The 16,800-nt window shown below is 42.6% G+C and overlaps 1 protein-coding gene across 1 annotated transcript in view; it reads right to left on the minus strand.

Annotated features, from left to right (window-relative positions):
- The window catches only part of OSBPL1A (oxysterol binding protein like 1A), a 207,209-nt gene extending 191,023 nt beyond the window's left edge, over positions 1–16,186 (minus strand). Inside the window, exons 1-3 of the mRNA XM_056138043.1 lie at positions 16,051–16,186; positions 7,384–7,469; positions 6,213–6,287 (exon numbers count right to left, since the gene is read on the minus strand). Of these exons, the coding sequence (XP_055994018.1) occupies positions 6,213–6,287; positions 7,384–7,469; positions 16,051–16,171 (282 nt within the window). The 5' untranslated portion in view covers positions 16,172–16,186. The remainder of the gene's footprint in view (positions 1–6,212; positions 6,288–7,383; positions 7,470–16,050) is intronic.
- Positions 16,187–16,800: the final 614 nt, after the last annotated feature.

The raw sequence follows: 16,800 nt of genomic DNA on the forward strand, positions 1-16,800 counted from the left end.
AGAGTTTCAAACAGAATAAACCCAAGCAGAAAAACATCAAGACATATGGTAAAAAAAAAAAAAAAGGAAAAGGGGGAAAAAAAGGAAGAAAGAACCAACAACACAGGCGAAATCCTCAGAGCAGCAAGAGCAGAGCAAAATACTACCTCCATAGAAACCCTTCTAAAGTTCACAGCAAATTTCTCAAAGGGAAATCCCAATGGCTACAAAGGAATGGTATAAAATAGCCAACACACTAAAAGAAATAAGCATCCAAACAAGAATACTTTTTCCAGCTATCATTCAAGTTCAGCGGAGCAACAGAAAATGTCATTGGCAAGTAGCAGCTAAAAGTTCACAGGCACTAAATTGGTGCTGCAAAATACATTGAATGGACCACTATAGACAGCAAAATAAAAGGGCAAAGACACACAAAGATTACACTTCATTTCACAACCAAAATCTACACAATGGGTTGACGAGTTCAATGGCCTGAACTCACCACTCAAAAGACAAAGTAGAACAACGAGAACCTCTTCAACAAATAATGCTGAGAAAACCAGACAACCACATGGGAAAAAAAAAAATCAAACCCCTGCTTCCCACTGTACACCAAGATGTTGACCACACAGGAGTCTTTGATGAAATGACACCATTGGCAAAGAAAACAAAAGCAGAAACAAACACATAAGACTTCACCAAATTAAAAAGCGTCTACAAAAGAAATGAGGAATAGAATAACAAAAGCTCTACTTATTGAGATAAAGTATTTGCAGATCAGGCATCAGACAAGGGGCACACATTCACGATATAGAGCTCTCAAAGTTTAATATAAATACCAAAAAAATCCCATTTTAAAAAAAGGGAATGAGAGACACTTCCCCAAATAGACACAGAGATGGCCAATATGTACACAAAAAAGTGTTCACTATCACTGATTATAAGGAAAGTGAAAATCAAAATGATAACAAAATAACACCTCCCATTAGTGAGAATGTTCTATATCCAAAGGTCCAAAAGCAATCCGTGTTGATGGGGAATGTGTGAAAAAGGAACCCTCATTCATGCTGGGGGCAATGAGTGCTGAGTTTTGTCTCTTGGAAAAAGTTTAAAACCTTTGCAAAAAAATACAATTAGAACTTCCATATGACCTAGAGATCCCAATTCTGGGCATCCATGTCCCACAATACAAAATCATTAGTCCTAAAAAACATCTGCACATTTAAATTCAACATAAGAGTCATTAAATAGACAAGATCTGGAAACAACCCAAATGTCCAACAGGTGAATGGATGAAAAAAATTCCGTGAGATACACACACACACACACACACACACACAGGAATACTAGTCAGCCATGAGTAAAGACAAAATATTGTCATTTGCTGCAAGGTCTCATGCTAAGTGAAGTGAGTTAAAAAGCAAGACAAATACTTGAAGATCTCACTCATATGTGGAGTATAAAGAAACAAAGCAAGGGATTACACAACCCCCATTATAAAAAAAAAACCCTAGAATATGATCAGTAGAACAGGGAAGTGAGGCGACTAAGGGGTGGGGCGTGAGAGGAGGAAGAGGGAGAAAGGGATCATGAAACAATGGTGGAAGGGTCTTAACACCTGTGGAGTATGGGGCCAGTATCACGCACAATAGTTTCAGTCCTATTGTCAAATATAATACTGCAATAAAAACGGATTTGGAGAGAGAGGAAATAAAGAAGCCACTGAAATGTTAAAAACTATGGTAAGAAAACACATGTGCTCCAAATAAGCCAGAGAAGACCAGAAGATGGTTTAGTGAAGGACAAAGACAACCTAACATGGAGAGTAGAGCAGGGACAGGATTCACTTCTCGCCCCAAGACCAACTAGAGCACCAGCAGCTCTGAGCTAACCCACTTACATTCCTCTTAGTTTCTTCAATGAGGAGACATTGAAGAGGGCTGCCTCCCCCCATAATGCATAAGATGGCTGGCACCCCAAAATGAATGAAAAAGTGTATCTGAGCAAAATGAAGGGTTGGCTGTGGTCAGAGCTTCCACGTACAATGCAGATCCCCTTCTGAAAGAAAGGACTTAGTCCCCAAGGTGCTGGAGAAGCCTTCTGCAGTCAGCTGCTTCCAGAACTGTCTTACTTAAAGAAAGTCACTTCCTGTGAGGTGACAGATATAGCCTTTCCAGGGCTGCGTGGATCCAGTGAGCAACTAGTCCAGGGGTCAGGTCCTCAGCCTAATCCCCCTGATCTCTGCTGAGCTCCCCAGCAAGCTAAGAGATCCCTTGAGAGTGCGGCTTGACGCAGCCTGTCTGCTCCTGCATGAACCTGGAGCATATGAATCTCCATCACGACCTCTTCCTGGAGAACCCAACATCATTTTCCACTAGGTGAAAGAAGACAGGCTGGGCTCTTCGGACAGTACCCAACACACAATTAAGACAACTGATACATAAGCATGAGAAGTGGGATCAAAGGGGAACAGTTCCGTGTGGAGCATGTGATGGGCACTTGAGCATATAAGACCCGACCTTGCAAAGCGGCCCAGAAGCAAAGCCTCACAAGAGGGAGTATCTGGGCAAAGTTGTCAAGAACAGGATGTCAGCCAGTACCAGATGTTCGGCCTCGAGCGTCACTCAAGCCGCTAATCACATGAGCCCAAGACACAGAAACTGTCATGTATGCTTAGCAAGTCATCCTAAACTGCAGCAACTAGCCTTGATTGGGATTGGACCGGGACAAAGCAGAGTTGGAAAGGTGAAATGCCAGTAATGCTAAACTTTCTGTGATTGGACCTTTCTGTAAGCCAAGACCCTCCATAAAATATGTATGTATTTGGCAATGAAGTGAAAAGCCATCAGTTACTCCCAGAGGGTGTTTCTCCACTCGCCCGTCATCCTTCTCCCCATGTCTGCCCGGACCCGGTGCACAACCTATCCACGCACATTGGGGAAAAACTGTTCCCCAACAGTTCTGGGTTAAAAAAAAAAAACCAGTTCCGGGTCAAAGGTGTCTTGTGCTAGGTGAAAAAGATATTCTGCCCACTACAGACCACAGGCAGGATTTTCTTTTTAGATGCAGTCTCCTTTCTGCTAGAAAATCATAAATCAAAACAAAGGTCAGTGCCACAATGCAAAAGTTCTGGTTGTTTCTCTATATTTCTGTTTTCATTTTTGAACTAAACCCAGCACCACTCCAGGGGCAACTACTCCTCACTCTATGCTCAGGTCATTCCAAGAGGTGTTTCAGGGACCTTGTAGTATCTAGATGGATCTCAGACCTCCTACATGCAAAGCCTGCACTCCAGCCTGTTAAGCTATCTCTCTGGCTCGTCCCTATTTTAAATTTTCTCTGAAAGACATAGAATCTTGAGAAGTCTAATTGCTTTTGGCACACAAAAACAAAAGCTTCATATGCACTAGGGGTCGCTAATGTGCCAAGAAAGATCCCTACATTTCCCAGAAATTTTGGCAACGGAATTTTATTCCCAAGGACAAGAACTTAAAGTACTTTGTGATAAATCGAATCCCTTATCAATTCATCATCTGATGTATTCAGTCCATAATATCACCATCATAATATATTTTATATTATCTTCATGGTAAAAGTTCACACTGGAACAAGATAATTTGATTCCATTCATGAGTACAATTAGAAATTTAAACTTTTCACAAAATTCAATCACCCTTAGTTATTGAGCACATAAATTTTTAATGTTTCCTATGTGACACAACCATTTAGCTTCAGCTAAATTTTATTTTCTAGTACAAGAGATAATATATATGCTAATGTCCAAATCAAACTAAGCCCAATTTAGCATGCACAAAATTCAAAGAAAATAGCACTTGAAACGGTCAAATATTTGATGAGCGAAGCACAGACAAAGGAACTAATATGAGCCAGGTAAATTACAGTGGCGGATAGTCAGACCTGTGCTTGTGAAAGAGACAAAAATGAAAGGTGCTAATTCCCTGAGAGGGAGATACGCAGAGGCTCACAGCAGAGTTAGGATATTATATAAACAAAAACTATAATGCAAGGGGAAATGAACAACTGTGTTCAGGAAATTTGAGAGAGCAAGGCTTCCATCCAGCTGCAAGAAGTCAGGAAATAATGAATGGAGATTTGCACTGCACTTTCAAGACTGTGGAATTTAGAGCAGTGGAAACAAGAGCAAGGAACTTCCTTAGGTAAACAGAAAAGACTGTGGAATCTGGGTGACATAGGTATCAAGCAGTGCACCTATGGGTCAGGCAAATGAGTCATTTGCAGCTCAGTTTTTAAACGTTAAAGGTGTAAACATAACAATTTACCTCCTACCTTTACTGTTTCACTATTTCACTCTGAAAGGCACAGTTCCTCAGTTGAGGAAGACTCCCTAACTGGTTCACAATAGCCAACATATGACCATATAGTTCCAAGTAGAGCACAATGCACTAGTTCAAACATTTATTAGCACTAGGGCCAATTCGTCACTGTTACTGTCCTCCCGTTGTTCATGGATGTGCTCAAGTGGGCCCAGTAACATTGTCAGACTTGTTACTGTGTTTGGCATATCGAATACATCATGGGGAGTTTGCCAGGCTTTGCTGTGTGGGCAAGATACTCTCGGTAGCTTGCCGGGCTCTCCGAGAGGGGCGGAGGAATCGAACTTGGGTTGGTCGTGTTGGCCACGTGCAAGGCAAATGCCCTACCCAATGTGTTATCGCTCCCGGGCCAATTCGTGATATCTAAAATTTTCATTAAATATAATCATTATATAAGCAAAAGAGTAAAACTACATAAATTCATTTTTTAACTCATGATAAATTCACATAAACCATCTGATTAGGTAAAGTAAAGTAAGTAAAGTAAAGGCCCTCCCGTTGATCATCGATTTGCTCAAGCGGGCCCAGTAACGTCTCCATTGGAGACTTTGTTGTTACTGTGTCTGGCATATCGAATACTCTCGGTAGCTTGCCGGACTCTCCGAGAGGGGCGGAGGAATCGAACTCGGGTCGGCCATGTTGGCTGCGTGCAAGGCAGACGCCCTACCCGCTGTGCTATCTTTAGGAATCATGGTGGACATGATCAATAATCAAAAGAAATAAGATCTACTCCTTAAGTCACAGCTTCCCAATTCATTCATATTTTTTCAAATTAAGAAAAATAGGAGCGATGCAACTTTTGGTTTTGATACTAATAAGGAGATAAGCACTTATTATCAAAGACTGATAATTCTGAAGGGGAAAAAAAGGGTGTTAAATGGATATTAGAGCATTTGCCTTGCACACGGCCAACACGGCCAACCTGAATTTGATTCCTCCGCCCCTCTCGGAGAGCCGGGCAAGCTACCGAGAGTATCTCGCCCACACGGCAGAGCCTGGCAAGCTACCGCTACCTGTGATGTATATTCGATATGCCAAACACAGTAACAAGTCTCACAATGTTACTGGGCCCGCTCGAGCAAATCGATGAACAACAGGAGGTCAGTGACAGTATAACCATACCATGGTACTGAATACCCACTAACAAACAACAAATTGAGGGGCTAGAGCGATAGCACAGAGGGTAGGGCATTTGCCTTGCACACAGCCAACCCGGGTTTGATTCCCAGCGTCCCATATGGTCCCCTAAGAACCGCCAGGAGTAGTTCCTGAGTGCATGAGCCAGGAGTAATATAACTCCTGTGTATTGCCGGGTGTGACCCAAAAATAAAAAAAAATAATAAAATAAAAAAATTGAGAGGCATTCGGAGCCAGAACTAGAACTTCTGGGAAGAATGTCTCAAGTCTCCAGCCCTCTGGCCAAAGGCCTCTCAGGTCCAGCAGAATGGAGCTGGCCCAGCCCTGGGGCACAGAAGCAGAGCCTAAATGAGCTCCTATCAGGGATGCTATGATTTAAGGTCCCCCGATTTTCCTGAACAGTACTTTCAGCTCACTGTTCTGCCCTAGTCACTTGTGATCTTTTGGCTCTAAACTTCAGTCTTTATAACTTTGTTACGGTTTTTCCCAGTTGCTATTTCTATTGTTATAAAAGAGAAAACATTTGTAACTAACTACTCTTTCAATTATTTCACTTGAGGGGGCAGAGAGAGCGTTTTGAATTCAACTCCTCCACTGTGCTGGAAATGCCTGGAAATGCCCTAGAAATGCCACTACAGAGTCCCAGAACACAGAGCCTGGCGTGGCCCTGAGCACTGGGTAGGGGCAAAACAACAAAACAAACGTCTCACTAGCAAGGACTGAACCAAGAATCCCTTTCACCTTTCGCCCTGTGAAAGCAGCACGATGGAGTGGCGTGTCTCCCATGTCATTTAGGACATTTACTTCCGCACCAGCCTAGTAAACAAGAAAAAACTGTAAGCATCTTCCACATAAGTATGCAACAGAAAAATTAATTCCTTAAAAATACTTTTCAAAAATTTAAGTTGTTGGGCTAAAAACCTTTTTTAAAAGGTGCTTTCCCCTAAAATTTAGACAAATTCACTCTATTTTTACTATATCTATAATTTTAAAAAGAACTATCTTTGAATGAATGACCTGTGAATGAAATACTTTTTTTGAATGAATGAATGAATGCGTTTTTTCTCAACAAGTTTGGTAAATTTGGGTGGGGAGAGGGGTGAAATTACATCATGTAAGTACCCATGCAATTTTAAGACCAAACCAATTTCAAATATATGATTTTTTTTTTAAAAATCACAGAATTGAAAAATAGAGCCTTTAAGTAATACGGTACTCTATAATACTCTTGACTTTTAAAAATGATTTGTAATATACTTTGGTTCCTTTTATTTTGTGGGTGAGGAGGCACACCCAGTAATATTCAAGGATTAGTCCTGGCTCTGCAATCAGAAATCACTCCTGGCAGTAATTGGAGGACCATATAGGATGCCGGGATTGAACCCAGTCAGTCACTTGCAAGGCAACCACCTTACCTACTATACTATCTCTCTGGTCACATTTTGGTTACTTTTCAAGCCATTATACTCAGGGCTGGAGCGATAGCACAGCAGGTAGGGCATTTGCCTTGCACGCATCCAACATGACCGACCCGAGTTCGATTCCTCCGCCCCTCTCGGAGAGCCCAGCAAGCTACCGAGAGTATCTCACTCACACAGCAAAGCCTGGCAAGCTACCGCTCGAGAAAATTGATAAACAATGGGGGGACAGTGACAGTGAAAATCTCCACCAGTTCATATTTCTATTTTTTCAATTTTAAAAAGGCCATTAATATAAAGCAAAATGACTGAATTTTTAAAATAATTTCACTTTTATTGATCAGGCTACCTAATTCATGTAGAATAAAGAACAAGTAAATGCATTTATTGATGAGACATGGCTTTTAAAAAAGACACTATTGCTCAATTGGCTACGACACAGATTTCCTAACAGGAATTTTACACTAATTTCAAAATTAAAGTCACAGATATACCTTTAAGAGGTCCTGGACCACTTGTCGATGTCCAAAATAGCATGCAAGATGAAGAGGTGTCCAGCCGAAATTAGACTTACTTCTTCCTAAAAAGATAAAGTATGTTTGTTATTTACTTAACTTTTCACTGAAATTCATTTCACCATGCAAGTCATTTGAGGACAATGGAAAACAGCCACCCTTCACACTAGCTGATGAACAACTGGCAAAGGACAGTGACCACGTGAGTAAGCAGTCTAACCCAGACAGAGGATCAGAAGTCACAGCACCAGGTTTCTCTGCTGCCTCCTTATCTCAATGGTCCCTTCCCAACAGGGTGAAAGAAGCGTGATGGCAGTTATAGGCAAATGAGATAAACTCCAGCAGCCTGTCAGAAGCTGGCTCTGAGTTTCTAACCATTGTGCCATCATCGAACATAGATGTGGTTCTCCCAGCTAATTACTTCTTTTCCTTTTCCCCATTCCTTCCTTGTTACCATTTCACTGAGTGGGGACCCCACTCTGTTTGGGAGCTGCAGCTTGGTTGGGGTGCTCCCTGGAGATTACACACACCTGGCTGTGGTGGTCAGAGATAGCACACTTTGTTGTAGCAGCAGGAATTCCAGGAGCAGGGTCAGAAGGACACATGGGGCAGTGCCAGGGTTGAAACTCAGCCTCCAGCCTACAAGGCAGGTGAGCCCCCACAGAGTAACTCCACTATGCTGCAGAGGATATGCAAAGCAATTTCTCTGAGAACCTGTACCAAGTTAGAAGGGGAGAGGAGAATGGATATTGATAATGGATCTTTCCCTACAACATGCGGAAAGCTGTTTGCTTTGCAGACAAAGGCTGAAAGGAGTTTTGACTTCAGATAAAAATCTCAGTTAACGAGGATATTGGCTTACCTGAATGGAGGGTTTAAAAAGATAGCAGGAACTAAACTGGAAAGCAAGGAAAAGTTAGATCCTAATGGCAGAGCTAGGAAGGGGAGAAAACAGCAGAGTGCTGTAAAAACTGAAGCAATAATAGAAAATATAGCCAATAAAGGAAAAGGAAGGGAAGTGCACTAGTTCATAGCTAAGAGTTCCAGGAGCGGGATCAAATGTCTGATCAGGCCGCAAAGGACACAGGCCCTCATGTAGCTGAAGCCCGCCTCCCTGGAGGGTCTGTAAATCCTAGCTGCTACAAGGGGATGCTTGGGGGATGTAGGGTAAACTGGAGATTCAATGCTGCACTTGTCGCCCAAATTTTCAGGGCGGAGTATCTAAAACTTTGGCCACCAACTTTGAAACACATCAGCTTCCCAAGCCACTACCGCAGCCAATGTGTCCCCATCGCCCGACATGTGCCCATACACCCAAGTTCTTGCTCTCAGATGGAGCCTCTGGAAAAAACCCAATTCACATCCTGGAGCCCTGGGCTATTTCATGGAATATTTTTTTCCTTTTAGCCTCAGTCCTTAACTGAAACCGAACTCTTCCTGAATGAATGTAATTTTCTTTGGGGGCGGAAGAAACAGTACAAGAGGTAACACACTTGCCTCCAAGGCTGCAACCCTACTTCAAATCCCAGGTCCTATATGTGGTTCCCTGAACACTGCTAGGGTCATTCCCAAGAGCACAAAGCCAGGAGTAAACCCTGAGCAATTCTGGATGTGGCCCAAATGCCTCCTTTCTCCAAAGTAAGGCAATCATTTTCCTTTACCCCTCAGACAAGGTGTCTTTCCCACTTTCCTCTCCACCTTTAAGAAGCAACATAAATCTCTGACTCAAAACCCAGGGCCTCCTTTGGTCAATGAGTTCCCTCATGTTACGATCCCTGAGACTCTTGCCAGTAACTCACAGCTATAGCTCCCCCAACCCCTTTCCTATTCCATCTACCAGTCCCCAGGGGCTTGCTCCTCAAATAACTCAAACTCCCTGCCCCTGAGACCATCCAATGGGAGTGGACTTCCTCTTTAGGACCCTGGACTATTTCTTGTCCTCCCTCAATCCCCATACACTTTGCCTATGCTCAATGTTTGACGGTGCCCAGCTCCAGAGCTGGAATCTGAAGCCACTGCCATGTCATTACAAAAAGCCTGCTTTCCCACAAACTCACCACTCTCCAGCTTGTTCACTCAGGTCAACTCCGGACCTGTTCAACTCCATCAGTCCTGGAATTCTAAATCACTTTCACAGTATGTAAGTCCCGCCCTCCCCTGAGTTTACTTCCTTCAATAAATCCCAACACATACTGTTTGACTCTTAAATTTAACTTTTCTCTTTCTTTCTTTCTTTCTTTCTTTCTTTCTTTCTTCTTTCCTTTTTTTTTTTTTTTTTGTTTTTTGGGCCACACCCAGTGGTATTCAGGGCTGACTCCAGGCTCTGTGCTCAGGGATCACTTTGGACTGTGCTCTTGGGGAACATATAAGATACTGGGGATCGAACCAGGGGTTGTCCTTGTGCAAGGAAAGTTTAACATTTCTTTGCCAAATTTTCTTTATGTTTATCAAGCAGCCTATATAAGCCCTAAATCCTGATAAATACAGCAGCTTCATTTGTCCTTAATCATGTCAAGCTGCTAAATGATGGTACAGAAAAGGACCAGGGAAGACCCTGAAGACGAGTCTCACACTTCAGTCACACCCACAATACTTCCTGAGAATAATGCCCAACTTAAAATGCCCAATGCAACTGTCTCTCCTATCTTCCATGAGATAGTCCAATCATTTACTGTTCTCAAGCCTCTTAACCCAACGCTTTAGAATTCTCTGGGCTTCCAAATATGTCACCTACCATATTTACTGGTATTCTTCCACCCTTTCTTCTCCAAGTCTAAAGCTATCACTCTTTCAACCTACTGGACCCCACTCTATCATGCTTCCTGGGCACTCTCCCTTTTTCCTTTCTCTTTCACCATCAGTTGTAAATAGGAATAAGTAAACACTCACAGAACTCCTCTAATCCTGTGCTTTTTACCAGCAGTAATTCTCACTCTTCACTGAACTTTCCACCTCATTCCTTTCCATTGGTTATACCAACTGTGCACTAGATTCTTCTCCTTCCGACTAATCAATGAATGCCTTCAATGAGTCCCAAGGGTGCTTTTCAGCGGCCACCTCACTGGCACTGAACAGCATGGGGCAGCACAGCCCATGTCCCTTCCCTGCTCCCTGGAACTCCTTCCGGTACCCTTTGGCTACTCTGTTCTTTGCTTAGTTCTTCCTTGCTGGTGTCTCCTATAAGGAACCTCTCGTTCCTTTCCCACTGCTTCACTTATATGCCTTTGACAATAAAAGTCCTATTTCCAGCCTTCTATCAGGCACCTCTATTTTTTGTTTATTTGGGGTTTTTTGTAGAATGATATAAGAATACCTTGCACTCAAGTACAAAGTTGAACTCACCTGTCATCTTTGTATAGACACTCCTACACTCCTACAATGCTCCCCCTATTGATCTGTTTTCATAACCAACTGTTCCATCACTCACCCATTTGTCAAGTCAGAAATAAGCTTCATTCTTGCCTGCTTCATCCTGGGTACCCTGCAACTCAGTTCTACTGATTATACCTAAAGTCTTAATTATATCTATACTTTTCTCCATAACCTTCGCCCTTACTTCCATATAATTCATACTCTCTCTTCTAGACTGTAATATAATAATTCTATAAAAACCATAATCTCTCCTCTAAATTACTATGGCAAGTTCTAAACTGTTCATATCTAGTATTTCCGAATGGAATTTTGGAACAAGAAATAAAAATTCTAAAATTCTGAATTAGTCTTGAAATACTTCACATTCTTTATACTCTTTACTACTTGTCATGGGTATCAAAAAAATGCATAACCCGGTGATATGGTGCTGCCCAGCAGGTCAACCTGTACCTGCGGGGCAAGTGCATCAGCAGCCTGATGGTGCCTTCAGGCTTCCTGATACCCCAAAATTGCCGATGTGCCTCTGGCTGGACTCCAACAACTTGGGACCAAGTTTCCAAGAAATTAAATGGCCAAAAGTCAGGTATGTGGGAACCACACCCACAAACCACCACCGGCTCAGCTATACAAGCTCATTTATCTGCCTTGTTTCAGAAACCCATAAACAAATCTGGAAAGAGATCAAAATCAGGCCTTTAAGCGCATTAATGACCATAAATCAAACACTCACAAATGAATCTCAGAAGAGAGCAAGCACACCGCAGAGAAGTCTCCCTTCCCCTCGCAAGTCTGATTTTACCAGGGCACCTTGGATGGGGGCAGATATGTCCCTCCGCCTGCCACAAATGAAGCCCGAAAGCCATAAACCTCCAGAACCCAACCACAAGGCTCACTGGTCAACCTTCACAGGTTCATTCCCCCCTGCATAAGAATGAAACCACTTAAAAAAAAAAAAAGTATGCTGGACCAGTAACTAAAAACTCCAGGCTTCACCAAGTCAGGGATGAGCAACCTCCTCCCATCTTCCCACACTTCTCATTCCCTGGCAGTCACGCCCAAGAACTGCCTCTGGACGCCATTTAAGTGCATTAACGGCCATGATTCAGAAACTCAAAAATGAATCTCAGAAGAGAGTAGCACGCCACAGAGAGGCCCAGATATTTAAAAATTTTAGAATTCCAGGAGTGCTTGGCCACTTTTGTGGTCGCACAATATCTCATAACAAGAAATACAAAATAAATTATTTAGCATCTGCCTATGGGGTAGGCTTGGGTGATGGTGGGAAAAATTCAAAATAATGGTGGTGGGAAGGTATAATAGTGGTGGGACTGTTGTTGAAATGTTGAATATAAACAATTACTGTGAACAACTTTATAAAAATTAAATTTAAAAAAAATTTAAAAAGTAATGTGGAGGGGCTGGAGAGATAGCACAGCAGGTAGGGCATTTGCCCTGCACGCGGCCGACCCAGGTTCTATTCCCAGCATCCCATATGGTCCCCTAGGCACCACCAGGAGTAATTCCTGAGTGAAAAGCCAGGAGTAACCCCTGTGCAACACCGGGTGTGACCCAAAGAGAAAAATAAAAAGTAATGTGGAGTTCATGCCTGCTTCAGTCAGCTTAATCAGTGACTGGATAAATAACAGTACTTCTACATTAAAAAATAAATAAATAAAAACACATCACCATGGACCAGAGATAATATCACAGTGGGCAGGACACCTGCCTTGCATGAGGCTAACCCAGATCTGACCCCACCACCACAAAGAGTACCCTGCCACCCACTAGAATTGATCCCTTAGTACAGAGCCAGGAGAAAGCCCTGAGCATACCCAGGTATGACCCGAAACAAAACAAAATCATTACAAATGAACAAGAAGTATCAAGTTTAGGAATATTTGCTAAGAACTGTACCCTGTGTCAGTTAAGGCACTGGGAAACATAAGCATTTAGGACTGATATTTAAGTAACTTTACATCCTGACATTCTAGTTAAGTGGCAGTGTTCACAGGCTCACTTGTTGACATTGTCAGTTCAAGTACTTAACTTCCAAAAATGTTTGTTTCTTGGCACACACTCATAGAATTTATATAAAGTTCACGTTGGACTCAAACATACTTTAAGCTTGTTGACAAACTTACAAAGAACAGCTCTTCCTTCACAACACACATGAGCACAAACGTGGGCTTGCCATAGGGCAACATGCAAAAGCAGCATCTGCTACTGAATGAACTGCATACCCCTGATGATGTGACAAAGATATCAAAGAGACCGTAAGATGAAAAGGTTTCCAACACATTGAATGAGGGCAAAGTTTGAAAAAAGCATTAAGAACTCTTTCTCTGCTTTCACATTTTCAAGCAGGGGACTTTTTACTCCTTAGCCGGAGGCAACCCTTGGTGAGAGGTGGGAGGGTTATGGAGGATTATCAAATGGAAGATATTTTTGATATTTTTGACAAGATAAAGACTAAGGGTGAGTCTTCTTTGAGGGACGAACAGTATTTTTTTTTTCAAACTTCTTTAGCATACCAAGAATCAACTCAGTCTATAGCTTCGAACAGCTAAGACCATAATTCCTTCCCTGCTACAGTGCTCAGACTTCCTTTCCGGAGGTGAAGGAAGCCAGGGGATCTGCTGTTCTAGGAGGAAAATGTGACACAACAAAAAACAATTTCTTTGGGACAAAGAACTATGGGGAAGAAAAGGGTTGAAGATGAGATATACAGCTACAGCACAGAAGCCCAGAGGGCAAGACAGATCTAGAGCAGTCTGGAAGGCCACTTACCCTAGCTCTGATCTGTAAAGCAGCCTTATCAAAGTGAAGTCTGCAGTGTAGGCACAGAGAAGGGCAAATATTGATTAGGAAGCACGCTTTTAATTCCCTAACTCCTCTCCTAAATTCCTCGCTAAACAAGAGAGTCCACAATAGGTGAAAGATAGAAGATGGTGACAGAGGTTCAGAATGACACAAACAGAGTCAAGGTTAGGACTGGGGAGGTGGCCTGAAGCATTTGTTTTACACCTGCAAACCCCGTTTTGATCCCCAGGACCACATGGTCCCCAGAGCTCTGGCAGGAGTAGTCCAAACCCCACCCCAAACCAAGAAAGAGAGGAAAAAAATGCCTAGGTAAGTGCCCAATAGCCAATATTGGCAAAATGAAAGGCTGCACTTGATCCTTATCTCTTACATTACAGATGCTTAAGGAGCTCTAGGGGGAAAGTACCAGGTATGAACACAGCAAGGCTCAACTTGATGTCTTCTGGGAGGTGGAGAGGGCAGTGAGGTAGTAATTTGAGGGGCTGTTGGGTTTTTTTTGTTTGGGGACCCCACATGTGGTGCTCAGGGCTTACCCCTGGCTCTACATTCAAGGATTGCTCCTAGCAGTGCTTGGGACATATGTGGGATAGGGTTTGAATGGGATTCCACTGCATGTAAGTGTAAGACAAGCACCTTAACCCCTTATACTCTGGCTCCAGCCCCATATCTTGATATTTAAATGCCATCTATGGGGTAGAGGTGGAGGGCTGGGAGAGCCTTGAAAAACCAAGCCTGTATCAAAAAAAAAAAAAAGCTACTCAGATTGAGATATTCAAAGACTAATACTTAGTTTTCCATATTCCCACACTGAGAAAGAACTTGAGATATTGAGGTAGGCAGGCAGATGGGGAAGACCCCTTCCCATGGCAATGGCAGTAAATCTCCTGGGCAGTAATAGCCCTGACATCTTGGAGAACTATGCCAGTCTGTAATAGACCCTGAGGAGGCTGGACCAACCCCCTTCAACAGAAGCTCCTGCAGAAAAAAAGTCAGGGAAAGAATTTCAGAGAAGACCATCACCACTCCCAAGCCCCTTGGTAATTCCCTAGCAATGGACTTTTACCTAGGTAGAAGCCCCACATGGGGGCAGGTTGTAGAGACCCTATAAAGGCCACCTTGAACAAAGGAAGCACACACATGTGCTGCCTAAGCCCATGTGCATCCCGCACCCATGTGACTGAGCACATGTGTCGCCCACATCTCCCCTCTTGAGATGTGTACTTTCATGCTTTCATGTCTAATGCTGGGATGTGTGTAGGGGCTTTCTTTCTCTTGAGCAGGTCACTCTCTACTCTCTCCCACTTTCTCTCCCTCCTTCCCTGCAAAACCTCCAAATAAAAAACTGTGTAATTTCTCTGCTTGTCTACTCCTGAAACTCCTTTCTGGAGGATAGACAAGAACCAAGTAACCCTGGGTCCCAGGTGGCAGAGGGATGGGGAGAAAGTGACCAGCTTCCTCCTCTCCACTTCATATAAGTCACCTGTGGGGCCCGACATCAATATCACAGTTCTGGGAGGAGGGTCCTTGGGCCTTGCCCAATTGTGCTCAGGGATCACTCCTGGCAAACATGCCCGACATATGTGGTGATGGGGTCTAAGTGAGGTTGGCTATGTGCAAGTGCCTCACCTGCTGTACTGAAGCGCTGGCCTGTAGCTATTACGAAGTAAAAGACATTGTATTAGAAGGTTGAGGAAAAGAAAACAGGCTCAAAAGACAATACAGATTTCTCTAGAGAGGAAAGAGTCTTGTGAGACAAATGAATGGAACCGCACACCCCAAATAGGGATGCAGGTCAATCTACCATGAAGTGTCTTAGAAAAGCATATTTTCTGCACAGATTGATGTCATGCATGTGCAATCCTGATAAGGAGGCACATTCTGAACTGGCTGCTCTGAGTCCCCTAACACTGACCCTCAGCCTTCCAGCCCACAGGCCCATAGACTCGCACTTGCTGTATCTCCTACTCTGAATTATTTTCTTCTCTTATCTTCACCCTGTAAACACCTGTACACATATCAGCTATGATCTCAGAATCATTTTCTCTAAGAAGTTAATCATTCAAGTTTCAAGTTACCCAAAGCTAAAACTTAAGCTTTCCAGAGCTTTCCAGTGTATGAGGTCCCATGACTAGCTCACTGCAAGCTATTCTGATTTGGTTCATCTACTACTTATTTTCAGTGAAGGCAGGGATCATCTCCAAGGTAGTTCACATAACTCTAGGCATACAGCAAATACTCAAACCACATCTTTAAGAAGAAAACAGTTATCACAGAATACATCTTGCAGAGAAGGACCACTTTTATATAGCTTATAAGAATCAGGATCCATGACAATTCTGAGAATACATTTCAAGTTTCCTGATGGAGGAAACCATCCACCTCGAATGAAAGGTAGACATTTATTGCTTGCAAGAGCAAAGAGAGCAGCATGAAACACAGCCATTCAAAGCTTACCTTTACAATTGATATCAGCAATCACTTCATTCTTCTCCATGGTTTCTAATAGCTGTCTTACTTCTTCAGTGTTGCCATTCCTGGCATGGTGGAGGAGCTGCTGTTCTATTTCTGTATTCATTTCTAGATATTAAGAATATTGCTATTTTCGAAAAATATAATAGCTTTCAGGTATGACCTGTTGAAACAAAAATGAAAAGCAAGCTTTATTTTTTAGCAAATAAAGACAAACACAAGAGCTAACCATATAAATATAATTTATATATATATATTAATTATAAACTCAACCCTTACAGATTCCTTGATCTTTGCATTATTATCAGAGAGCATTAGATATTTGGACAATTCTTTCTTGGGGGCTGGGGAGAGACACACCTGGCAATGTTCAGAGGTTACTACTGGCTCTGTACTCAGGAACCACTCCTGGTGGAGCTTTGGGGACCATAAGGGATGCCGGGCATCTAATCCGGGTTGGCCATGTACAAGGGAAGCACCCTAGTCACTGTGCTATCTCTCCAGACCCATTTGGGCAATTCTTAATTTCTCAAGGTCTCAGTTTCCTCACATGCAAGATATGAACAATTTTAGTAGTTGTAAGATTCTAAAAAAAAATTCTATCAAATACAAAGTATTTTAGTTTTTTGTTTTGTTTTGAATTTTTTTTTGTTGTTGTTATTTCTTTGGGGCCACATCTAGCAATGCTCAGGGATTACTCTTAGTAAACACAGCCAAAAGTGTATCATAATTATA

Source organism: Sorex fumeus, unplaced genomic scaffold (assembly GCF_029834395.1).
Source record: "Sorex fumeus unplaced genomic scaffold, SorFum_2.1 ptg000128l, whole genome shotgun sequence".
Classification (NCBI taxonomy): Eukaryota; Metazoa; Chordata; class Mammalia; order Eulipotyphla; family Soricidae; genus Sorex; species Sorex fumeus.